Here is a 26,723-nt window from a genome sequence, read left to right as displayed (position 1 = left end):
CTCTCTCTCTCTCTCTCTCTCTCTCTCTCTCTCTCTCTCTCTCTCTCTCTCTCTCTCTCTCTCTCTCTCTCTCTCTCTCTCTCACTCAGCACGTAAGTCCACACAGAGCCCCTGCCAACTCCCTCAATCACAACTATTATCCCAATTAGAACAACACTAGAATAGCACACAACGAACGGCTTAATGCACAAGCAATTACTTTGTTCTCAAGATGAATTATTTTCTATTCAGAGAGAGTTTGACCTGAGATTGCCTCTCCTGCCTCGGTGTGAATGGGTCCTAATGGATAGGGAAACGAGAACGTTAACCTATCTGGGAGGGAATCGGTGATATAAGGAGAACTACAGTAGAGACGACACCTGGAAGACACCTGATTTAACAAATATGTAAAGAATTAGCAGGTTGTTAAAAGGCCAGATCCACGTCCTCACCGGCTGAATTAGGTGGTAATATACCTGTCAGATACACTAGGCCTGAGTTATGTCCACATCCTGACCTCTGTGAGAGGTCGTAGAGGAAGATTTTCAGCTTGACTTCAGACCACTGCATAGTTTATGGGCATCAGGAAGGGTGGCCATTGGTACCCGTAAGGAGGAAGTGGAGAAGAGTGTGTGTGCCATATCCCCCAGAGTACAGCTTCTGTCCTGAAGCAGTTTAGTTCACTAGCTGAGCTGTCTGTCACAGGCTGGGGTTATGCTTTGCTCAACCCACATAACCCTGGGTTGAGTACAGAGGACATGGTCTGTATTCAAAAAGCATCTCAGAATAGTGCTTGATCTAGGATCAGTTTTGCCTTTGAGATCACAATTATATGGACAGGGGGGACCTGACCCTTGATCAGTGGTCCTACTCTGAGGCTTTATTGATTTGGGCTCAGGCTTCTATTCAAGCAAACCAATATCCAGAAGTTTCTGGAATTAGAATTTAAAAAACTCAACTGAACTCATTTCAGTTTCAAAATCCATGTGTGTTCGGTTAATAAAACAATGTGTACACTTGTCTTGTTAGTGGTGGATGGGGAGTTTGTCGGAGGAGTTGTATTAGCTAAGTCTTCCCAGCTGATAACAGACTCTCTTTTCGTCCAAAACACAACTCTGTGGGTGGAAACAATGAGCATATGACAATGTCATGATGTCCTCACGTTAGTTGGTGGGACCTAGGACACCCCATAGCACCCCCATGGCACTCCCATAGCACCCTAACCTCTCAGTGTGACCGATGTTATGTGTTAATGATGTTTAACTCCACATTGAACGTCATGTGACCAGAGCTGACAGGACTGGATGGTGCAGTGAGACGTGAGATTGACCATGATAGGGGGTGCGAGGCAGGGATAGCATAGACGGGTTGGTTGTTTAGCAACAAAACTGACGCGTGCTCAGCTATGGGGGGAAATATACAGGGTTGGATTTGATTGTTGTCAACGTGTAAGCTATATTTCATCTCCAATGTTTATTGAAAACATAAATCCATTTGCACAAAACCGCCTCAAAACAAGTCATGGTGTCAACAATGTCACGCTGACTTCTGCCCCATGGAACCGTGCACATCGTTTCCCTGACGTTGTCGGCTAACACACACACACACACACACAGAGACACAGAGAGAGAGAGAGAGAGAGAGAGAGAGAGAGAGAGAGAGAGAGAGAGAGAGAGAGAGAGAGAGAGAGAGAGAGAGAGAGAGAGAGAGAGAGAGAGAGAGAGAGAGAGAGAGAGAGAGAGAGAGAGAGAGAGAGAGAGAGAGAGAGAGAGAGAGAGAGAGAGAGAGAGAGAGAGAGAGAGAGAGAGAGAGAGAGAGAGAGAGAGGCTCATTAGTTGGTGAGAAAAGGGGAGAGATATAGAGGGTTGAGGAGGGGAAGACGGAGCGGAATCCCATGTGATGTAGTCACAGTGTGGGAGACAGATGTGAGGCATTATGAATGTGTCTCAACCCTAATAGGCCAAAAGAAGGAGAGTTACTGGTAGAGAGAGAGAAGGGAGAGATTTTCCTTGCCTTATTGTCACTCTGTCTCATGGTCTCCTTTATTTTCTCTCTCTCTCTCCCTTTCTCTTTCTCTTTCTGTCCTTGCCGCCCCCTCCCTCTCCCCCTCCTCTCTTTCTCTCAGTGGATTCCCTTCCTTTCTTCTCCCCCCTCTCCAAAGTGAGGTGGTCGGTAACTCTAGAAGTGTGCGACAGAGAGCGTCTCTTTCAGACCGAGGGACTTTGTCACCAAAGACAGCTGTTAATCAAATAGTCAAGGATGAGCTAGCTCTTTCTCCACGTCTTAAGTGGACTCCTCTCTCCTGTACGCACACAATAGAACCTGACGATTTGGAGGAAGGCTCTGCATGCCTGCACCTGGGGATAAAGGCAGGAATGTTCAGACACACTGTAGTAATTGCAAAACGACTAGATTTCTCTCCGGTTCTTTTTTTCTAGGGCCTTATTGCACTTTAATGCATTTTCTGCCCTTCCTCTCACTCCTCCTGTAGTTTAATTTCACCCCTCTTCAGTTCAAAAGTATTCTTGGTTGTTTAATGAAGATAGCAGGGTCCAATTTAGAAAGTGTGTTGTTATTGCTAGAACATTCCTCCCCTGGTTATCTGGGGCCTCCACTTCCTGGCTCTCGATCTGTTGTATAGGTTTACCGTCTGTCCCCACAAGGTTCTCAGCACTCAAGTGCCTGCTTTTAACCCTTACTCTGCCACAAAATGCTATGCTGTTTTCGAATGAAACACAACGACTTGCTCTTGTTGAGGCTCTTCGAATCGTTAAAAAAAAATTGAATTGTCACACGACAAGTCATAGCAGATGTGGGGGGAAAAAGAAGTGAACGCGCTGAACAATTGAAAAGGGTGTTTTAAACACTGATCGGAAGTATCGTGTGGGATACCTGTTTTTTGCTTCCACCACCAGTGATCCTTAATAAAGCTTTTCTGAGTGTTCACGGACATGCTCTTTGGTCTGAAACGAGGCTTTGTTGGCAGTACCCGAGTGGTCAGTCACATAGTGCCAGATTCCCGTGCAATAAAGCTGCATCTTCCTTCCCTCGCTGATGAATGGTTATCTAATGTTCCCTCTGGTCAGCCACAGCGAGATGGTCAGAGTTATTTGTTGTTGTCATATTCTCACCATATGATGGTCAGACGTGGTTATTGCTTTCTCCGGATGACTACTCTGCCTCTGAACGAGGCTATACAAACAATGGGTGCAGGCCGCGTTAAAATCACAAGAGCGGATGAAGAAAGCTGAATTTCATAGTGAGATTGTCTCTTTTCCATCCAGACCGTGTTTTGATTACAGTTTAGGCTACACCACCAGCTGTAGGCCGATGTTCAGCAGACCCAGTGATATAGTATACATTATCTACACTATTTATGCAATGTATTGCCCCATCTATGGCTGTGGTGTCTGAAGAGTGACATTGTATTGCCTTTTCAACCGTCTAATCTGTAATATAAAGGAGCTGGCAGCAGCTGCCATCTGCCCTGTGTTTAACAGTAACACTGGCACACTGTACCATAACTCTGGATTAACAGCCTTTGCAAGACAGGCCTGTCGCTGCACACCCATTCCACTGACTAATGGATGAGTCCAGTGCACCCATTCCATTAGGTGATGGATGGGCTCATTGTGTGGTGAGGGGATGTTTATGCAGTATCTTTTTTTATGACAGGCTCTTTGAGACTGAGGATGGTAGGTAATTTCATTAGTCTGGGTAGAGCCAGACATCTTAACGTCGGAACGAGATATTTCAAACCCAGCGCTGTGTAATGTTCAGTACAAATTGTCTCGATGGGTCGGGCTTTGCCTGCAGTCTGAGGGAAAGTAGCAGGGTTTCCAGTTTTATACTGCACAGGTTGTCAAATATCAGACTTTGGCTGTTCTGTCTGTATATACATCTGTACGTGGGTTATTGAGCATTGACACATCTATAGCTTATGTATGTGATTTACAGATGTTTCAATTTGTTGTTAAAATAATGTTGGTAGCAATGTGAATATCATTGTGGAAATCTGTTACAGCTCAAGTTGACTACAAAACCTACAATGCAATGCTCTCTATATGGGCTTGCTGGCTACACTATAATGCCACAGTCACAATAATACCAAAGTCAATATCAGCATTTGAAATAGCTAGTTACTGTAGATACAAAATCGACTAAACGAACTGCACTTGCAAGTTAGGAGTCTACAATCGCAGTGTAGAGTCTGACGTTCACAAAGGCACCATGCAATGCACCTGTAACGTCCGGCGATAAATGAAGACCAAGATGCAGCGTGGTAGGCGTACATTTTCTTTTAATTATAAATGCTCCACCAAAAACAATAAACAACTCAACGAACGTAAAGCTAGGAGTGCAAACACATGCAACAACCAAAGACAAGATCCCACAACATAAGGTGGGAAAAAGGGCTGCCTAAGTATGATCCCCAGTCAGAGACCAGTATAGACAGCTGCCTCTGATTGGGAACCATACTCGGACAACAAAGAAATATAAACATAGATTTCCCACCCTAGTCACACCCTGACCTACCAAATAGAGAATTTAAAGGATCTCTAAGGTCAGGCCGTGACAGTACCCTGGACTGAAGAGGCAGAAAAATGTGGCGGATCCTCTGTTAAATTACACATTACACATATTACACATTACACATATTACACATTACACATATTGCAAAAATAGGATCAGTGGCTCAATCGAGAGAAAACAACCTCCCGCGTTATGACACTGGCCAGTATTGAAATCTGACATGTATGATATAAGATCTCGCGATCGAAAAACCATCGTCCTATTAAGGTGAATGGCAAGGGCTCAGATACACATGAAAACATGAAATAGCCCTGGGAACCGATGGGACATCGCTCAAAGATGCACAAATACGATATAACATTCAAAATGGTTTCATCTTTCCCTTTGACACTAAAGGAGTCGTATCAGTCCCCATACAACCAAATGACTCCTATTATTGTCTGTAACGTCGATCTAACTGGCTGGTCACACCAAAATGCACCGGTGTAGGATTTGAGTAGCGTTGATAACTTACCCGTGTTTTTTTTTTGTTGACCACATGATCTTACAAGGAAAAACTCGAAGTAAGCCTTGAGTTTTTCTTGTTCAGGTCACATGGTGTGTGTGTTTGTGTGTCCGTGTCCAGTGCACTGCGGTGCATACGTCTTTGCGTGTGTGTGTGTCCAGTGCACTGCGATGCATACGTCTTTGCGTGTGTGTGTGTCCAGTGCACTGCGCTGCATACGTCTTTGCGTGTGTGTGTGTCCAGTGCACTGCGCTGCATACGTCTTTGTGTGTGTGTGTGTCCAGTGCACTGCGCTGCATACGTCTTTGCGTGTGTGTGTGTCCAGTGCACTGCGCTGCATACGTCTTTGCGTGTGTGTGTGTCCAGTGCACTGCGCTGCATACGTCTTTGCGTGTGTGTGTGTCCAGTGCACTGCGGTGCATACGTCTTTGTGTGTGTGTGTGTCCAGTGCACTGCGCTGCATACGTCTTTGCGTGTGTGTGTGTCCAGTGCACTGCGGTGCATACGTCTTTGTGTGTGTGTGTGTGTCCAGTGCACTGCGGTGCATACGTCTTTGTGTGTGTGTGTCCAGTGCACTGCGGTGCATACGTCTTTGTGTGTGTGTGTCCAGTGCACTGCGGTGCATACGTCTTTGTGTGTGTGTGTCCAGTGCACTGCGGTGCATACGTCTTTGCGTGTGTGTGTGTCCAGTGCACTGCGCTGCATACGTCTTTGTGTGTGTGTGCATGTGTTCTCTCTAACACCATAGAGCTCTAGTCAGGTGTTTCCTGTATTCTGATCAGCTGGAGGTGGGACAGGAGATTCCTGTCTGATTACTCCCAACATCTCTGACACACGACTAAATGTACATCCCTCAGCCGTGACGTCGTGGTTCTAGACCTATGAGGACGTGACTGGACTCTTACATACCGTCAACACAACGGGTTGAATAAACATCTACTTTCGCCTCAGAACCTAGACTCTCTCTCTCTCTCTCTCTCTCTCTCTGTGTCTATTCTGTTGTATGTTGAAAGGCAGCTGGCCTCTGAAATGCTAATGGGGAGCAATCAAGTTAACAGGCAGAGAAAGCGGGTCACACTGATACATAACACACTGATACATAACACACAATGTCTGAGTGGCTTCTCTACTGTTCTCCATAGTCTGTGTGTTGTAATATACTTGTGCGGACCAGAAATCCAAGAATAGTAAATCAAGGAGAGTTTAGACATTTGGACAGCCCTCAGAAGGAAAAAGGCTTAGGGTTTAGGGTTAGAACTGGGGTTAGGGGTTAATGTCAGGGAAAATAGGATTCTTTAATGGGAATCAATTGTTCGCCAAAAAATGTCCTCACAAGTATAGTAATACACAACTGTGTGTGTTGTTTTTCTGTAGTCCATATGGATCCTATTGCTCTGCTCTGTTATGCTCTGGACATCAGCACGGATACATACCAGCTCAGTTAGAACCAGCCGAGTGTGTGTGTGTGTGTGTGCAACTGTGGGTGGGTGAGGTAGGATGGGCTGACTCTGAGTGTGTGTGTGTGTGTGTGTGTGTGTGTGTGTGTGTGTGTGTGTGTGTGTGTGTGCAACTGTGGGTGGGTGGGTGAGGTAGGATGGGCTGTGTGTGTGTGTGTGTGTGTGTGTGTGTGTGTGTGTGTGTGTGTGTGTGTGTGTGTGTGTGTGTGTGTGTGTGTGTGTGTGTGTGTGTGTGTGTGTGTGTGTGTGCTGGGTCAACACCACAGAATGTGACTGTCTCCTCATTGGTAATGGCGCCTGATATCTGCAGTGATAAGTATTTTCAGGATGTGATGCGAGCCCTGCATGTGATGTGGCCCTACATGGAGTGGCATTTGGCCGGGCCTCTGGGGCCAGCCTGGGAACAGAACACAGCACAGCAGCACACAACTGATCGTCAGCCAGGCTGGAATGCCAGACATTTGAAGTCAGACTTGTTAAAAAAAGGACGGAGGGTAGGAGATTGGTCAAATAGTCTCCTGTGTCGAAAAATAAGCCCACAGGGTCAGAGCAGGGAGACAAAAAACAACAGACAACACTTCCCGCAAGCCAACATTAGTGAGTGCCACTCTGCTCTCTGAGTTCTTTCTTAGTGAGACCGGGGACCTCAAAGGTGGCTTTGGTGTGAGTGTGTGTGTGTGGCACTCTTCAGGGAGGAGAAAGAGGAAGTCAAATAGCCTCTTGGGGCAGTCCGAGTTTCAGTCGGTGACACACACCCCCATACCCAGACACACTCTCTCCGTCTCTGTATCTGTCTCGTTCTCTTTCTCTCTGTAAATGGGTGGTGGTGAGATGTCATTACAGAGCCATGATAGGACCTGATGCATAATGCATCCAGCCGTCCTGCTGCTGAGGAGCAAGTGGCCTCTGGTCAGGATGGAGGGATGAATTATGGATGGAGGAGCACTCGTTCACTGGTTTTGCACTAAATCTGGATCTTCCCCCGAACACCTCTTACTTTTAGCCAGAGTTGTCTTCTGTGGCATAAAGTTACAGTTTACAGACAAAAAGACTCAGGGCTGTTTTATAACAGTGTATCAGGACTTCTGCTCACTTTCTGACAGTGAAACTCTCTATGACTATACACACTGCTTTACTCATTCAAGGGTTTTTCTGTATTTTTACTATTTTCTACATTGTAGAATAATAGTGAAGACATCAAAACTATGAAATAACACATATGGGTTCATGTAGTAACCAAAAATGGTTAAACAAATCAAAATATAATATATATTCTTCAAAGTAACCACCCTTTGCCTTGATGACAGCTTTGCACACCAGCTTCAAGAGGAATGCTTTTCCAACAGTCTTGAAGGAGTTCCCACATATGCTGAGCACTTGTTGCCTGTTTTTCCTTCACTCTGCGGTCCAACTCATCCCAAACCATCTCAATTGGGTTGAGGTTGGGTGATTGTGGATGCTAGGTCATCTGATGCAGCACTCCATCACTCTCCTTGGTCAAATAGCCCTTACCGTGGGGCGACGCACAATTGGCCTAGCGTCGTCCGGGTTAGGGAGGGCTTGGCCGGTAGGGATATCCTTGTCTCATTGCACACCAGCGACTCCTGTGGCAGGCCGGGCGCAGTGCGCGCTAACCAAGGTTGCCAGGTGCATGGTGTTTCCTCCGACACATTGGTGCAGCTGGCTTCCAGGTTGGATGCACGCTGTGCAGCTGGTGCAGCTGGCTTGGTTGTGTTGTGTATCGGAGGACGCATGATTTTCAACCTTCGTCTCTCCCGAGCCCGTACGGGAGTTGTAGCGATGAGACGAGATAGTAGCTACTAAAAACAATTGGATACCACGAAATTGGGGAGAAAAATGGGTCAAATTCAACAAAAAAATTAGTAAAATTCAACAACAAAAAAAGTGATAATCCCACTAAGTGCAAACCAGATGGGATGGTGTATCGCTGCAGAATGCTGTGCTATGCTGGTTAAGTGTGCCTTCAATTCTAAATAAATCACTGACAGTGTCACCAGCACACCATCACACCTCCTCCTCCATGCTTCACAGTGGAAACCATACATCTCACGAAGACACTGCATTTGGAACCAAAAATCAAAAATTTTGATTTATCAGACCAAAGGACAGATTTCCACCGGTCTAATGTCCATTGCTCGTGTTTCTTGGCCAAAGCAAGTATCTTCTTCTTATTGGTGTCCAGTCAGGACTCCTGAGTGGTGCAGCAGTCTAAGGCACTGTATCTCATTGCTAGAGGTATCACTACAGACCCTGGTTCGAGTCCAGGCTGTATCACAACCGGCCGTGATTGGGAGTCCCGCAGGGCGGCACACAATTGGCCCAGCATCGTCTGCGTTAGGGTTGGCTGGGGTAGACTCTAATTTTAAATAATAATTTGTTCTTAACTGACTTGCCTAGTTATATAAAGGGGAAAAAAATAGTTCAATAAAATAATGCAACACAGCCTCAAACTAGAGCATCACATTGAACTAGACGTAATATCCAATACCACGCAGGTCCCTTTGAGTCAGTAGGTGACATGTCCTAGCAGTCACTGACAGACAAGTCAGGGTGTGTGTGTGTGTGTATCGCGGGGGTATGAGAGTTGCTGTTGTTGCATGCCTCCGCCGCTGGTGGGACGACGTTACTTGTCGCCGCCTCTGACGGATTCAACCTCCCTCCTAAGAGCATGTGCAGAGGCACCATCCCTGAAAGACGTTCTTTGTTGGACACACACAAACACACATACACTGCAGGAACCAACAACAAAAGGCCCGCTTTTATCCAATTGTGGGGAACAAGATTAGAAATACACTCATAAAGCAGGCATCTTAGCAGCTGCTGTCCCGACTGCTCTTCCCTCTCTGTCTCTGCAGCTACTAGCCACCGAGGTAAACAACGAAACACAGCTACTTGTGTGGCTGTGTTTCACATTTTTGTGAGGATGCTAAACATGGATCTTAATAACAGTGGGTGCTGTTACACACAGACCACACGTATAATAGATTCCCTGTCTCCTATCTGATAAATGTGTTAATAATCCCTGGGAAAAAAATATATATATATTTTTTTAGAGGAACAGGAAGACTGTTCCTAGTGTGTGTGTGTGTGTTGTGTATCCTTCTCTCTCCCTCTCCAGTGACAGATTTTGATATATCCTTTCCACCCTGTCTCTGCACACACTGGTTTCCCACGTAGTCCACTTAGCTTGCTCAATAATTGGGTTATGGAAAGGAAAATAAGGATGGTGTCTTTCAGTGTTTCTGAGTGCTTGCTCTCCTATCATAGAAAGTAGTCCCTCCTTACGAACCCTTGAAGCAGAACTCACGTTTAACATAGCCCACATAGGTAGGACTGGGAGGTTTTCCTGCTCCCAAATAGTGCCCTTCTTTTGACCTAGGTCCATTGGGGCTCTGGTCAAGGTAGTGTAGTATATAGGGAATAGGGTGTCATTTGGGATGAACACATGGTCCTAACCGTAGCACAGAAATAGAATGGGGAATGCTGCTGATTCTAGGTGGGCTAGATCAATGTCATATGGTGGGTCACACCTTTTATAGCTGGGTCATGGAACATTTAGGTGTGTCCCAGGGATTACGATTGTAATCTGTCTACTGGTATGTTTGTTTTGAGGAGAACTGTGGTTTTCTAAGTCCTGAGTTTCCAGCAGGTGAACAGTAGACGTGTATAGAGTTCTAGAGCGTCTGAATGGATGGCCGGCCCCTGTTATATGAGCAGGGAAAGAGAAGCCTATTCATTTGCACCTCTCTGACCCCTCTCCCATTCTTCTGCTGTTCTCTGTGTGAAAAATAGGCTGCCTCTCACGCACACCAGCCTCAGGCCCTCAGGGTAGGGTAGGGGTGTTATTTAAGATGGGAAGAAGTTGGTCCAGGAAAGGTTTGCAGCCGTGACCCTGGTTGTCAGCCATGACAAATTAGACCATTTCTACCTCACTGTTCAAAAGGAGTCACATGATTTATGTCACAACTCTCAGATGAAGCTATTCTGTTGTCGTTATATCTTTTGTGTGTGTGTGTGTGTGTGTGTGTGTGTGTGTGTGTGTGTGTGTGTGTGTGTGTGTGTGTGTGTGTGTGTGTGTGTGTGTGTGTGTGTGTGTGTGTGTGTGTGTGTGTGTGTGTGTGTGTTGACAGAGTGGTTATAGTAAGTGTATTGTGAACCCTGCATGAATTCTATTGAAATGCACACAATAAAGCTTTCTATTCACCCATTTATTTCAATTGATTATTAGACGGGCTTGAATGTCAGTGGCACTTGATATTATGTTACACATCATCTAAGAAATGACATGGCGACACGGTCAGTACACGGTAATAACCTATGAAATACTTGCTACCTAAATGCCTTACAAGGGGCCACCATACATTGGTTTGTGATTGTATGGGAAAGCTAGGACTAACAGTAGACACACGTGTATGTCAGATAACAGAACACGACACGAATGGGAGCTGTGCTGCAGCATGACCACGGCTGTTTACTGTTTGTTTTACTGTCATCGCGTGTAACCAGAGAAACTTTCCAAACCCTCGTCAAACCTAACATTTACCGTTGATTGGGGGGGGGACAACTCTCTTAATGTGGGTTATTTTATCAACCACAAATAATGGTCTGAAGGGTAGAACGTCATCTAAATCAGAGTTTGGACTACTAACCCTGTCTCACATTTGTTAAGCATTACGCTGGAATGCAGGGGAGCTGCCTTCATAGAAACCACTGTCTGTTTTTCTTCCCTTTCCTCAACTCTGATTGGCTCAGAGCTTTGATAAAAGGTTCTTATTTGTGGATAGTGTGGATAATCCTGTATCCAGTTTGCTGAGCAGTGTGTACACGGAGCTGTCTATTCCTAAAGGGACGTTTAAGGTATTCCTCTGGCAGAACAAACATCGCTGTGTCCCATTTCACCTGCATGGTTGAATGCATAATGCACTCACACACACACACATGGTCAAACCTAAAGGGTCACATCAGGTATTCCTCTGGCGGAACGTGAACATATCTGCGCACTCATATCATCTATATGATAAACGTGTATTTAAAGTGCAGAACACAATACGCCTGAACTTATCTGAGGGTCATACTCGACAAACATTACCTAATCCACTTCGCCACACTGTGTTCTTGGGGTGAAGAGGAGGGTCCTCTATGAATGCCTCCCAAATCTCAGAGCCCTATGGGCCCTGGTCAAAAGTAGTGCGCTGTAAAGGGGAAACGAGTGCCACTTAGGACGCGGCGTATAACTGCCTCCAAGCGACTGTAAAATCAAACGAAAAACATTGGTCCTCCACCGTTTCCAGCAAAGTTGTTGCGATCTGAAGTTTTTTGTTTATTTGCCTGCTAACCTTTTTTATTTGACTCGTTCAGTTGACTGAGAACACATTCTCATTTACAGCAATGACCTGAGAGTTTTCGCTTATGCAGTCAAGATAAGGTCAATGATGTGAAGCCTAAACCGAGGCAGACCAGAGTGCTTGGGGTCGCGGTAGGTGGTAGAGTGATGATACAGGCAAATGCTGGTTTAAATGTAATTCAAATATACCTACGCTCTGAAGAGGGCTGTAAAGCCGAAACGTATATGTACGCTATCCCTAATGCAGTAAAAAAAACACAAAATAACATAGAATAATTAAGTAAGCTTTTTGCGACATATTTTTGAGTGCCAACCAATTAACCTCTTTGGGTTACCCAGACTGGATGATGACTGGAGTTTCTCTGTCAAACATGTTTTTGCAATGACATTATGGGTTATAAAGCAGGGGTGGAGACAGACAAGGAGAGGCTGTAGTCGAGGAGATGTCTCCCACATACAAACACATATGCAAGAAAACATACACAGACACACACACACACAGTCGTCGTGGCGTCGTTAGGGCTATGTCCTCCTCTGTAATCATAGGTTGGGTTCGTTCCTACCAATTGTTGATCACTCTCCAGGGTAGCGGAGGTGTGTGTGTGCCCGGACGTGCATGCTAGGTTCGGGATTTTCAAGCATTCAGTGGGCTTTTCCTTGTTCTCTCTACGTACATGATGTGTTTGTGCTTATACCTATCACTGCATGACCGTGTATATTCAGGTTTATTCATTCTTGCCTCTTCCCCCCCCCACACACACAGCCCCCACATCATTTTCCTGTCACAGAGTGTGCTGTGTGGAGACAGAGAGGGAGACGGAGAGGGAGTTGGAGGAGAGCGGGGCCTGTCTCTGTGTGGGTCTCGTCTGTGCCATGAGCTGTCCCACTCGTGGTTTGGCCTGGCCATCGGGGCCCGGGACTGGACAGAGGAGTGGATCAGTGAGGGCTTTGCCACCTACCTGGAGGACATCATCTGGGCCCGGGCACAGCAGGTACTAGACTATCAGCTGTCCCTTGTCAAAACAGAGTTTACTCCCAGACACACACTGACCTAAGGTTTATGCATTTCCCCCACCTCATGATTAAGGTTATGATTGGGGTAATGTGAGCTGATCCTAGATCTGTGTTTAGGGGTAATGTCTACCCAGGACCAGTCAAAGGGTAATAAGCAGATGGGTTGGACAGCTATGTGTTATTATGTTTGCTGCTATGGCAACCTGCAGATCAGTGAGGGCTTTGCTACATACTTTCAGGGCCAACCTGGGCCAGAGCACGGCAGGTATATTGGACTATACAGACCTATATAGAGGAGAGATGAGTCACAGCAGGATACTGGACAGCATCTTCGGACAGTGTGTGATCACTGATGTCTTGGAACAAGGCTTTGAGAGTTTGAGGTTGGCGTTTTAGTCACACAAAAGAGCACAGATCTGTGCAAAACATACCGTAAAACTCATTACAGCCCGAAGCACAATTACATTTCAAACCTTTCGTCAAAGATGTGCGTTTATAAGGGGAATAATATTTGATTTGGAACTGGCAGAGAATAATATGCCTTTTCCAGTCATTTGAAGTATTCGGGTTATTCTGCTCACTGCCATTTGCTGGTGCAAAATGCCGCCACGAATCTCAAAGGCATCACTTGAAAGGTGCAATGGATAAAAAGAAAAGAGAGGAAAGAAGAGAAAAGGGATGAAGTGGATTAGGGCTGACCCCATTTAGTCGGCTGGTCCATTGTTTGGTTGATAGGCTGTTGGTCGACCGAGATTTCTGTAATCGAGCAGTGGCAAAACACAATACAAAAAATATTCATAGAGTACAAGACACCTGTCTGATTTGCACCTGTCTCAGTGGACTAATCCATTGTGGAGGCCGTGGGGATGGAACAGTCCATCAACTAAGTCATGTGCTGCTGAAATTGTATATGGTTAAGGACAATGGTGCAACACTTATAAAAATAACATTCTTTTATGACAAATTATCTTTCTCCCTGCGTTGGATAGCGGTCGCTGTCCGCGGTTTCTGAAACAACCGTGTGCTGATGATTTGGCGTCTTTTCCTAGACCATGTTGCTATGTGCATAATGGCAAAGTCCACCAGCGTATCGGCGGTAGCAGCGGCGTTGGGAGACGAGAAAACAGCCCTTGCCTTAATCGTCTAAGGAAGGTGAGGAGAGCGGACACCTCAACTTATTTAGGTCTATAATCAATAGCCTGACTGTTATATAATATATAATATAATATGCCATTTAGCAGACGCTTTTATCCAAAGCGACTTACAGTCATGTGTGCATACATTCTACGTATGGGTGGTCCCGGGAATCGAACCCACTACCCTGGCGTTACAAGCGCCATGCTCTACCAACTGAGCTACAGAAGGACCACGTTAAATGTGCCTGGCTTTATAAATCATCCATATATATATCGCCAGAAATAAGACAGATCCTGCTTCTGTTGCCTGTTTGAGTGTTTGTTTAATAGCCTCACGCAACATCACACGTTGGATCATCTTTGCTATGCTGTAATAAAAGCCACTTTGATATAACTTATAATGTATTTAGTGTTGTTTACACTGTTCCAAATTGTCTCAAAAATAATATTTATCATAATAATCTCCTTCTTATTGTTATTATTGCTATTTGTATTATGATTGTCATTATAATAATAAGTAACGTCGTTATCATTAGTAGGCTTAGTATAGCAGCCTTGTATAACCACCATCGAGCTGTAGGCCTAGGAGCACATCCTGTTTGGTCTTAATACCATCACTTAATTAATAAAATAAAATAAAAAAGAAGAAGAAAAATCAAAAAAACAAGAGTCCTGCTAGCGGGGCAACGTCCGGTGAACCTGGAGGGCGCGCAATTCAAATAAATAATCATAAAAAATATGGATATAAACATTTAGGTACATATAAGTGTCTTATATCGGTTGAAAGACTAAGTTCTTGTTAATCTAACTGCACTGGCTGATTTACAGTAGCTATTACAGCGAAAACATGCCATGCGATTGTTTGAGGATGGGGCCCTACATCAAAATATTTTTCCACCGTCACAGTTTTCATAAATTCACTTAATAGCGATTAAATATTCACTTACATTTTGAATATGTTCCTCTGATTTATCATCCAAAGGATCCCAGCTATAACATGTAGTGTCGTTTTGTTAGATAAAATTCTTCTTTATATCCCAAAAAGTTGATGGCGCCCAGTTTAGTTGGCGCCATCAATTTGAGTAATCCACTCTTTCAACATGCAGAGAAAGGAATCCGAAAATCTACCTCTAACGAGTCAAAATACATTTCTAATTACTCCTCGGATACCCTAAAATGTAATCAAACTATAATATTTCTTACGGAAAGAAGTATGTTCAATAGGAAACCGATTTTAGCAGGTGCATCCTGTCTTCATGGCGTGCGCAAACACGAATTTCCAAGACTGTGTCCCCGTGCTAAAACGGATATTTGTTATTCGTTTTGGAAGTTACAAGCCTGAAACCTTGAACATAGACCGCTGACACCCTGTAGAAGCCATAGGAATAGCATCGATGGAGCTAATTTTCAGTATGCCCTTATACTTACCATTGTAAGAGGATGGTCTCTCTCAAAAAATATTCTGGTTGGTTTTTCTTTGTATTTTCTCCTACCATATCTATTGTGTTATATTCTCCTACATTATATTAACATTTCTACTAACTTCAAATTTACTTCTTTCCAATGGTACCAATTATATGCATATCCTGCATCAGGCAGTTTACTTTGGGCACGTCATTCAGGCGGAAATTGAGATAAAAGGGGCCTAGCCCTAATTAATGACTCCAACCTAAGTGTATGTAAACTTCCGACTTCAACTGTAGGCTACTGTATCGATCAATCTTTAATTTGTTCATGTCATCACACAGCATAGTCATTCATGATTTGAAATACAATCAAGCATTTGTTGTAAAAATAAAATAACAAAGCGACCCATGAATGATCAACGTAAACAATAAATAAAGCATTCCATTTTGACAATTGCAGTTTTGAATGCATGTGACTGTTTTGAGTATTTTTCTGTAATAAAGGCTTTACAACAGATTCTCTGGTACACTTTTCATTTATTTTGTGTTGTCTACATTGTTCCAAATGGTCAGAAAAATTATATTATACTCTAACAGCACCTGTTTGGCACACATAATATGCACACAGTGCTTGCTCCTTCTGTTTCTTGATCTCCAATATTTTCCACAATTAGTCAAATGTCTTCTACACATCTGACTTCCCCTTTGCCTCCTGAGCAACCAGTAAACATTCCCCCGTTTTGAGTGTATTTGTCACGTCATCTGCATCTATTTTGCTGTCACGTGTTACGGTGTTCAGAGTTCGTTATAAACACATTTATTGGGAATGTTTATCCTAAACAAATGAGGGATTTCGGTAACAAAACGTTTAGGTCAGAAATGGCAGTAATTATGTTGCAGCTTCAGCAACACAGACAGTGCGATAAACACTGTTGATGATCTGTGGTGGTCGCTGCAGCAGGGAGGAGAGAGAGAGAGACAACGGGTGCCAGTCTCACAGTTGCTCACTGTCAATTTATTTTTACACAGCGCAGCAAGTCTGAGCCTGGCCCGGTCATTTGTATGTCTTAATTATTTCCTCAATCAGAGAGCTTAAAGCATCAGACAATGTCCGTGCATATAGATGCATACAGATGACTCTCAGTCGACCAAGATTTTCTTTTGTCCGGAACAACCCTAAAGTGGATTGTTTCCAAGTACACACTCTTTTTTTTCCTCGCCATATACAATTACCGAACGTTGTTCTTCTCGTGATTTGTATCATCCAGAGCCATATACTATATACAGAGTAGTTTGGTAAAGTGACTAAACTCAGCTTGACATTTCAAATTGTGACAAGCGCCACGTTGAAACCAAAACTGTATCCAGTGCAAATTAGACTTACTGTCATGGAACGTTTGGTTCCAACATAAAGTAAAACTCTTCATCCCATCATAAAGACAGTGGGAAGAAGGAGAAAAGGAGGGTGAAGTTGTTTTTCAAGCCTGTATAGTGACAATCCTCCCACAGTCTTCCCCTCGGCATCTAGAATTACCCAGAAATGTTCTTCTTTTGTCTATGCTCTTTAATCATGTCACTTTTATGACATGAGTTTGGCTCAGTGCACACAGTTAAACCCTGACAACAGTTAAACCCTGACATGGGCTGCATCCCAAGTAGCACCCTATTCCCTATAAAGTGCTACTTTTGACCAGGTCCCATAGGGTAATAATGGACTATAGTGAATAGGATTCCCTTTGGCTTACTACTGGTATTACTCCACATGTATCCTTTTTTTATAATCACCCTCTCTGTCGTTCTCTCTTTCTCTTTGTCTCGCTCTGGTCTCTCTGTCCCTCCTCCTCCCTTACATCTTTCTCTCTGTGTAGTTGTCCAGCAAAGAGACAGAGGAACAGTCTCAACTCAAGGCTCTGCTGAGGTGGAGGAGACTCTCAGACGAACTACAGAACTCCGAGGAGCAGCTGCAGATCCTCAGGTCCATTTCTCATTGGTTAACTGGCCTGTCAGTCTATCTGACTGACTATTCGTTGGTGGTTGGTCTGTTATCCGTGCCTTACCGTTTGCCTCTCAGCACAATTGTAAATGCGAATCCATTTGTTTGTAGCTGTAGAGTCTGTGGCAATGGTTATCATCCAATATACTCTTTGAACATTGACGATAACTTGTGGGTAGAGCTGTATGTGTATGTGTATGTGTCGAGGTGGAGATAACATCACAGTGCATTCCTGAGATTCAGGTGGAGCAGGTGTGGTCATGCATAGGGTGTGCCGGAGGGGGGAGGGAGGGCGTGAATGGTGCAAGGTTTATTGTCACCTGTCAGGACAAGATACATTATTTCTTCATTTAACCTTTATTTAACTAGGAAAGTCTGTTAAGAACAAATTCTTATTTACAATGATGGCCTACCGGGGAATAGTGGGTTAACCGCCTTGTTCTGGGGCAGAACGACTGATTCTGACCTTGTCACCTCTGGGATTTGATCCACCAACCTTTGGGTTACTGGCCCAATGCTCTAACCACTAGGCAACCTACTGCCACAAATAAATAAATGAATAAAATAAAAAAAACTCAGGAATCCTGCTGACAGAATTCACACCAGCCATACATTCTGATTGCTTAGGTGTTTTGTGAAAGCACCCTAGTTCTGACCACGATAACTCGTTTGTCGAGTGCAATGTCTGGAAAGCTACTAGCAACGAATCCCAAACGCCCTGTAGAAATCTCAAAGCGTGTGAAGAAACAAAAAGAACCCACAAACACGATCTCATTTGCAACACAGTCCAAGTTGGCCAAAATGCAGAGTAATCCCCTTCGATTAACCCTTGACAACCCTAGCCTAGCGATGGCTGTTTCATACACTTAGCGAGCCATGTCTCTACGAGTTCTTCTAGTCAAATTACCAGTGTAAATGTGTGGAATAACATTGGGCACAAAGTCAGAAGATCCTAGTCAGTCAGGCTGTTGCGGTGTTGGCTACAGGCCAGTGACAGACTCCCTAGACTTCCTCCCTGTACAAAGCTGATGTGGCTTTTTTGCCAGACATTAATTGTGGTGGAATATAATATAAATAACACGTAGTTTTGTTGTCAGTGCTCCGAACATTCTAGAAGGCGTGATGAGATGGAACAACCCAAAAACAGTACTCCCTGTCCAAAGCAGCAGATGACTCATCTGAAGGCTGGTTTTGTTGCTCAAGTTCACTCGGTCACTGCTCAATCCCACATTTGAACACATACACAGTTTTGCATGCAAGCACGCATTCACTCACACGTTCATTCACTCACACGTTCATTCACTTACATGACACACACACACACACACACACACACACACACACACACACACACACACACACACACACACACACACACACACACACACACACACACACACACACACACACACACACACACACACACACACACACACACACACACACACACACACACACACACACACACACACACAAATACTGGTGTTTAAACACTGGCGGGCCCCATAGTTTATCTGTCCCGTTCAGAATAGTTATATTTAGAGACTTGAGGCGGAGAGGTGATTATTCCTACTGATTTATCGGTGTGGTTGCTAGTGTTTTTATACCTTATCCGGTTTCCACAGTGAAACCTGTGTAATCTGTAGACGTAAGGATATACCCTAAGGAGCTATAAACCTGTGTGTGTGACATAAAGTGCTGTCTACTCTGGTAATAGCCTCTGATTTCCTCTGATACGCACACACCCACAAAGGCACACACACACACACACACACACACACACTAAAAACAGATTCACCCTCCCACCCATCCATCCAAGGCATTGTAATGGGTGGGAATCCTTTGTCTAACAGGTCTATGATGAATCTGTGTCCACACTTTCTCTCTCCACGCACATCTGTTGCTGTTTCTAACACACACACACACACACACGTACAGTACGCTTTCTCTCTCTCTCGCTCGCTCGCTCTCTCTCTCTCGCTCTCTCACTCTCACCCTCTCACCCTCTCTTTAATGTAATTAAATTCAATTCAGTATACTTAGATGACATGGAAAGTAAACACTTACATTGTCACAGTAAACATGTAGCGACAATGGTCAAAGACAGAAATATACTAGACTGTTTGTAATTACGCAATAATAGTGATAGTGATATTGTTATATGTCTCTCGCTCTCAGTGGTTTTATATCACACACACACACACACACACACACACACACACACACACACACACACACACACACACACACACACACACACTGCTCTGGGTAGATATGCTCCGGTCTAAAAGGGGTTCAGTCTTATCACCTGTGGACAGAAAGACAGAGAGAAAGGCGATCACGAGCTGCTTTACATCACATCAGTATTCACAGAGAAATCAACACATCAGAAGACATGAGAGATAGAAGAGAGCTCTGGCTAGAACGTTGGTGAACAAACTGGTTTTGCCTCGGGACCCAAATTGAACCAGGTTCTCAGTATTCGCATCACAATTTTTTGGGGGCCAAAATGCAATCTGGAAAACGGTTTTTAATGCTATATTGATAGTAAATGTACCAATTATATGATCAGGGAACAACAGTCACACCTTTTTCATGGTAAATAATTCAATTTCGCCCATTTTCTTGATGAAGAATGTTAAGCTCACTAAAATCAACAAAATCCGCAAAATAGCGCTGCTAATAACTCTATATTGAAAATACTGTGATAGGTCAGAGGTTAAATTATTACAAAATATATTCTACACACTTTCTACCTGGTTTTAGTCGTTTAAGTTCAGATTGGAGTATTTTTCATAAAAAAATCAATAAAAGGGCCTCCCGAGTGGCGCAGCGGTCTAAGGCACTGCATCTCAGTGCTAGTGGCGTCACTACAGACCCAGGCTGTGTCACAGCGGTCTAAGGCACTGCATCTCAGTGCTAGAGGCGTCACTACAGACCCAGGCTGTGTCACAGCGGTCTAAGGCACTGCATCTCAGTGCTAGAGGCGTCACTACAGACCCAGGCTGTGTCACAGCGGTCACTACAGACCCAGGCTGTGTGTCACAGCGGTCCTAAGGCACTGCATCTCAGTGCTGGAGGCGTCACTACAGACCCAGGCGGTGTCACAGCGGTCTAAGGCACTGCATCTCAGTGCTGGAGGCGTCACTACAGACCCAGGCTGTGTCACAGCGCTCTAAGGCACTGCATCTCAGTGCTAGAGGCGTCACTACAGACCCAGGCTGTGTCACAGCGGTCTAAGGCACTGCATCTCAGTGCTAGTGGCGTCACTACAGACCCAGGCTGTGTCACAGCGGTCTAAGGCACTGCATCTCAGTGCTAGAGGCGTCACTACAGACCCAGGCTGTGTCACAGCGGTCTAAGGCACTGCATCTCAGTGCTAGAGGCGTCACTACAGACCCAGGCTGTGTCACAGCGGTCTAAGGCACTGCATCTCAGTGCTGGAGGCGTCACTACAGACCCAGGCGGTGTCACAGCGGTCTAAGGCACTGCATCTCAGTGCTGGAGGCGTCACTACAGACCCAGGCTGTGTCACAGCGGTCTAAGGCACTGCATCTCAGTGCTAGAGGCGTCACTACAGACCCAGGCTGTGTCACAGCGGTCTAAGGCACTGCATCTCAGTGCTGGAGGCGTCACTACAGACCCAGGCTGTGTCACAGCGGTCTAAGGCACTGCATCTCAGTGCTAGAGGCGTCACTACAGACCCAGGCTGTGTCACAGCGGTCTAAGGCACTGCATCTCAGTGCTAGAGGCGTCACTACAGACACAGGCTGTGTCACAAGCAGCCGTGATCGGAAGTCCCATAGGCCGGCACAAAATTGGCCCAGCATTGTCCAGGTTAGGGGAGGGTTTCGCTGCGGGGGCTTTACTTGGGTTGTTAAGAACCACGGTTTGGCGGGTCATGTTTCGGAGGACACGTGACTCGACCTTCGCCCCCCGAGCCCTTGCAGCGATGAGACAAGATCGACATTGGGGAGAAAAAGTGGGTGATAAATAAAAAATGTTTTGTTTTACAATCGGGACCCATTCAAAACCTCCCGCGACCCAAATTTGGCTCGCGACCCACCAGTTGACAATCAGTATACAGTCATTTCACTGCTACAGTAGTACGCACATTAGCCAGACTAAACTCAACTCCACCATTTACGCTGGAGTTGATCGGCAACTAGTGTGGCGGACTGGAGCGCCGGCATCACATAAAACCGACTGATTTCAGCATATGCACACACAATCTGAACAATCTGTAACTTTGTGTTACCTGGCCAACGGGGGAGGAGTCTGTAGTAACTTAGAGTCGTCAGTTATGTCAACCATGTCTACTGCATGTCTGGCTATGAGAAATCTCTCATGGTTAAACCAACCTTTGCTAGTTTTGGTTATCTTTCACAAAGAGATTCTTCCAGGTAGTGCAATCACATATAACAATGTCATTTTGTTCGATGTGATTAATATAATTACTGTAACGTTGATGTTATTCAATTCGCGGTTAACTGTGTCCTGAGCAGATCCTAGTCATGTACTGGATCTGAAATCGATTCCTTCAGCTTCTGCCATCTCCACAGGGAAACGTCAAGAGAGGACAGAACTCAGGAGGTTCAAGTGACACACACACACACACACACACACACACACACACACACACACACACACACACACACACACACACACACACACACACACACACACACACACACACACACACACACACACACACACACACACACACACACACACACACACACACACACACACACACACATACAGAGTGTACTAAGAAGAGGTTTCCGGTGAATTCCAGGAAGCTGATGATTTTCCTCTGTGGTCCACTCTGAGCGGGCCAAACACTACTGTCATTTCCTCTCCTCCAATCTCATCCCCTCCCATCACGCTCACCCTAATGCAGTTTATACTCCATTAGCTGCTGGTGGAAGAAGGGTAAATCGGGTAGCTGACCAGGCCTGTGTAACCGGAAACAATCACAAACAATCAGCCAGATGGCTGAGAGGAGAAAAACAACCTCAGTAGATCAATTACACAGATACCCAGTGTTGTCATGACGAGCGCTGTGTGTGTGTGTGTGTGTGTGTGTGTGTGTGTGTGTGTGTGTGTGTGTGTGTGTGTGTGTGTGTGTGTGTGTGTGTGTGTGTGTGTGTGTGTGTGTGTGTGTGTGTGTGTGTGTGTGTGTGTGTGTGTGTGTGTGTGTTTCACCTCTTTGCAATGTGCAGAGATCTACAGTGTGTTGTCATGAGGAATGTGTGTGAGTGAGTGTGCGCCTTTCACCCTGTCTGTAGCCGTGCCTCGTGCTCCCTCAGTCGGAGGGTGCTGAGAGAATGGGCCAGTGATGAGGAGTGTATTGATCAGCTAGCCAGGCCGCCTGCCCTGCCTGTGTATCGACGGGAGCAGACTGATCCTTCAAGGGTTCCGTATTGGCAGCCCGAGTTAATCTTCTCTAAACCATCAATACATTTGAACTGGAACTCTCATCACATCCTGAGTCAGACAGAGCACGGGAATCACTTTGTTGGTTGGATTGCTTTTGTGAATTCCCACATTAAAAAATACTATAGTTTATTATAGTGTTAATACTGTAGTATTACTATAGTTAAACTGTAGTGTTTTTGCAGACTTTAGTATGCTGTAGTATTTACAGTTTACTATTGTATAAATAATGTAGTGTTTATGTGGACAGTGTTATACTATAGTATTTACTGTTGTGTTTTTGCAGACAATACTGTAGTTTTTACTATAGTGTTTTTGTATTATTATCTTTGACCCTGGAAGTGCTGGCTTTCTCCTTGAGGAAACCTACATCTATAACATGTAAGAGGTATAGAACTGGGATCTGACTGGATAGTTCCGAGATTCTGCTCCTTCTATAACCTGTAGGGAATCAAATGTAATGGTCTATACTTGGCATGTATGTTTCTCACTTAGGGGTGGCACATATTTGTATATGGGGGAGGGAAAGGGGCAGGATATGCAAATGAAATACTTTAGCATTACTATAGTTTTAAAAAACAGTGCTTTTGTGTAAATTGATGAGCACTGAAGTGTTTTTGCAGACTGTAGTATAGGATTTATTATAGTATTCTACAGTAAGGACTACACATGATCAAGGGATACTACAGTGTGTAGTATTGTATTCTACTGTATACTACAGTCTGGTATAGAATTCTATAGTAAGTACTGTAGTATTCTATAGAAAACTGAAGTATTTTTTAATGTGAGGTGTGTGTGTGTTTCATTGTTTTGTGTGTGTGTGTCTTCTGTGTGCGTGCATGTGCATGCGAGCGTGTGTGTATTCTCATGAAGGCAGAGCTCAGTGAGTCATGGGCAGTAAAGTCAAAGCGTAGCGTGGTGAGGTCGTATAAACACTATAGAATGCCATTATAAATCTGGATGTGATTTGTGGCCTGCCTTTAGGACAATGGCAGCCTGTTTAATGTACAGGACCAATGAGAGAGGTTACACGGGTGGATTATTCCTTTTAACGTCCTCATCTATTGGAAAAGGAGCCCACTTTACATTTCAAAAAGGTCATACCATAGTAATTTCTGTTGAAAGAAATAGGAGCAGGGCAAGTAGTGTAACACTGGCTGTCCTGTCTGGCTGTCCTGTCTGGCTGACTGTCCTGTCTGACTGTCCTGTCTGATTGTCCTGTCTGACTGTCTGTCCTGTCTGACTGTCATGTCTGACTGACTCTCCTGTCTGACTGTCTGTCCTGTATGACTGACTGTCCTGTCTGTCTGTCTGACTGTCCTGTCTGGCTGTCTGTCCTGTCTGACTGTCTGTGTGCAGGCCCAACATGGAGAGTACAGGCCAGGTCAGTGAGTCTGGGTCGTCCCTGGTCAAACATGCCCTCAACCCAGAGAAAACCTTCATGCAAGTCCACTACCTCAAGGTACGGAGAAAGAACACAACATGCAGTAGGACCAGTGTGACAGTAGCTTATCAAATACCGGAGGTGTCCGTCTCCCATCTCTTTAGGTTTTGTATTTGTTTAGGTTTTGTATTTGTTCCCTCCTGCTCTGATGGATACGGTGTTTTTTCTCTTCCAGGGCTACTTCCTCCTCAGGTTCCTGGCCAGTAAAGTAGGACTTGAATACTTCCTCCACTTCTTCAGACTCTTTATAAAGAAATACCATGGACAACTGATTCTCTCTCAGGTAGGTGCTACTGTGTTATTACAAAGTCTATTTCACATGGAAAACTGATCTACCACTAAGAGAAAGGCTGTTAACCTAAATCTTGGAGTCAACTCTCTCACACAAGTTGTCAGTGGTTACTCGTTAATGCAGACATGCATTCTGCTGCACCGAAACCATTAAGGTGTTGGTTGAGGTGGTATTGAAAGGGATAAAGCAGTCAGCGTTTGAAACACTCTCTCTCTATGTAAATGTTGATCCGAGTGCCTTTTACCTGTCAAGAGTTGTTGGTCCTGCCAGGACCTTATGGCTGTGAGCGCTCACACCTGGTCATGTGCGTGTTCTTTTGTGTGTGTGTGTTTGTGCACGTGTTTGTGCACGTGTGTGTGCACGTGTGTGTGTGTGTGGTTGTGTTCGTGTGTGTGTGTATGTAAGCCACCACACCTGGCCCTTGGTGCCTGCAGTAGAGGCCCCGGGGCCCCATTCATTAATGAATGTTTCATAAACACATTCAGACACAAAGCAGTGACCTAGGTTCACAGGCACAGAGTTATTCTAAGAGAACTAATCATTATACACACACACACACACACACACACACACACACACACACACACACACACACACACACACACACACACACACACACACACACACACACACAGACATACTATACATACATACATACATACATACATACATACATACATACATACATACACACTGTTAAATACATGCACTGAACTACATGCAATTAATCATTGATGTTTTGGTTCAGGATTTCTTGCAAATGCTGCTGGAGACCTTTCCTGACATGGAGCGGTAAGTGGATATTAGTCATTCATAAACTGACAATTGTAAACCCAGATCCATTAATGTTTACTGTGAAAAGACGACCGCTTTCTCACTCTCTGCTATCTCTTTCCTCTCTACTCATCTCACTCCCTCGCTTTCTCTCCTCCTTCATTTATCGTCTCTCTCCTCTCTAGTCAGTCAATCTGTCCCTTCCTTTATCTCACTTTCTTTCTGTCTTCTCCACTCCCTCCCCCCCTCCTCCCTTCTCCCTCCTCTAGCCTCCTCCCTTCTCCCTCCCTCCTCTCAGAGCAGTGTCTTCTCCCTGCCTGTGCTGTAGCCTGTGTCCAGAGCAGATTGATTAAATTAAAGTGAGAGTTGGAGGGAGAGTTAGGGTCGGTCAATATTTGTGTCTGCTGCGTCTGACTGTAAACACCACGGACTGAAAGAGACTGGAGACAGGCTTAGGAAACTTGTGTGTGTGTGTGTGCACATGCATGCATACGTGTGTGTGTGTGTGTGTGTGTGTGTGTGTGTGTGTGTGTGTGTGTGTGTGTGTGTGTGTGTGTGTGTGTGTGTGTGTGTGTGTGTGTGTGTGTGTGTGTGTGTGTGTGTGTGTGGGCAGTTGGGTTTGTGCCTGAATTTCCCCTTTCTACTGCAGATGTGGGATCTTAATTTGAGCCAGTTTTCCACAGCAGGAAACTAATCCTGCAACAATAGGACATTTGAATTATTATGTGGATTGTAATTAATGGGCATTCTTTTGTAGGGGTCAAATTAAGATCCGACATCTGTATTTGAAGGTGTTGCCCGAAACATTTTCGACATTACGGTAACTATTTTCCCAGGATGATGTTCTATCATCGTGCCTTCGGTAATAACAGTGGTTACATTAACAATAATAATTATGTTCTGCCATTGTGTTCCAGACAAGGCCTAACCCTCGAAGCTATTTATGCAGACTGGCTGGATCGACCAGGAGTTCCTAAGGTAAGCTGCGTGGTTGGAACGTACTGTATGCACTTCTACTGGCCAGAAAGGGCCTACTATATTGATGTGGAGGTTGGACTGTGGAGCTGTTCCCCGTTTGTATTATTACAAGACAGAGAGTTGGCAGACAGAAACACCAGTCAGACACCAGTTCAAGCTTAACAACTATGTATTTTTCATTACAATAAAAACATTGTGGTCGTGTGCAATACCAATACAACATTACTGAAAATGTGATGCACAAGGTTTGAAATTGAGAGCAGGCCCAACTGAGAGCAGGCCCAACACACACGTACGCACACGTGTGCGCACACACACACACTCGCTCTATCTCTCTCTCAATTCAAGGGCTTGAGTGGCATGGGAAACATATGTTAACATTGCCAAAGCAAGTGGAATAGATAATAA

The 26,723-nt window shown here is 44.8% G+C and overlaps 1 protein-coding gene across 7 annotated transcripts in view; it reads left to right on the top strand.

Annotated features, from left to right (window-relative positions):
- Positions 1-26,723, top strand: part of aopep (aminopeptidase O (putative)) — a 113,428-nt gene that overhangs the window by 31,509 nt on the left and 55,196 nt on the right. For all 7 annotated transcript variants that reach the window (XR_008064077.1, XR_008064078.1, XM_052461788.1 and 4 more), the window contains 6 exons: positions 12,603-12,831; positions 17,264-17,370; positions 24,187-24,289; positions 24,447-24,554; positions 25,312-25,355; positions 26,255-26,315. Coding sequence is in view for 5 of the 7 variants with exons in the window: in XM_052461788.1 (XP_052317748.1) it covers positions 12,603-12,831; positions 17,264-17,370; positions 24,187-24,289; positions 24,447-24,554; positions 25,312-25,355; positions 26,255-26,315 (652 nt within the window). In the remaining 2 variants the exon portion in view is untranslated. The remainder of the gene's footprint in view (positions 1-12,602; positions 12,832-17,263; positions 17,371-24,186; positions 24,290-24,446; positions 24,555-25,311; positions 25,356-26,254; positions 26,316-26,723) is intronic.

This window comes from Oncorhynchus keta, chromosome 14 (assembly GCF_023373465.1).
Source record: "Oncorhynchus keta strain PuntledgeMale-10-30-2019 chromosome 14, Oket_V2, whole genome shotgun sequence".
Lineage (NCBI taxonomy): Eukaryota > Metazoa > Chordata > Actinopteri > Salmoniformes > Salmonidae > Oncorhynchus > Oncorhynchus keta.
This window is presented reverse-complemented; position numbering and strand designations above follow the sequence as displayed.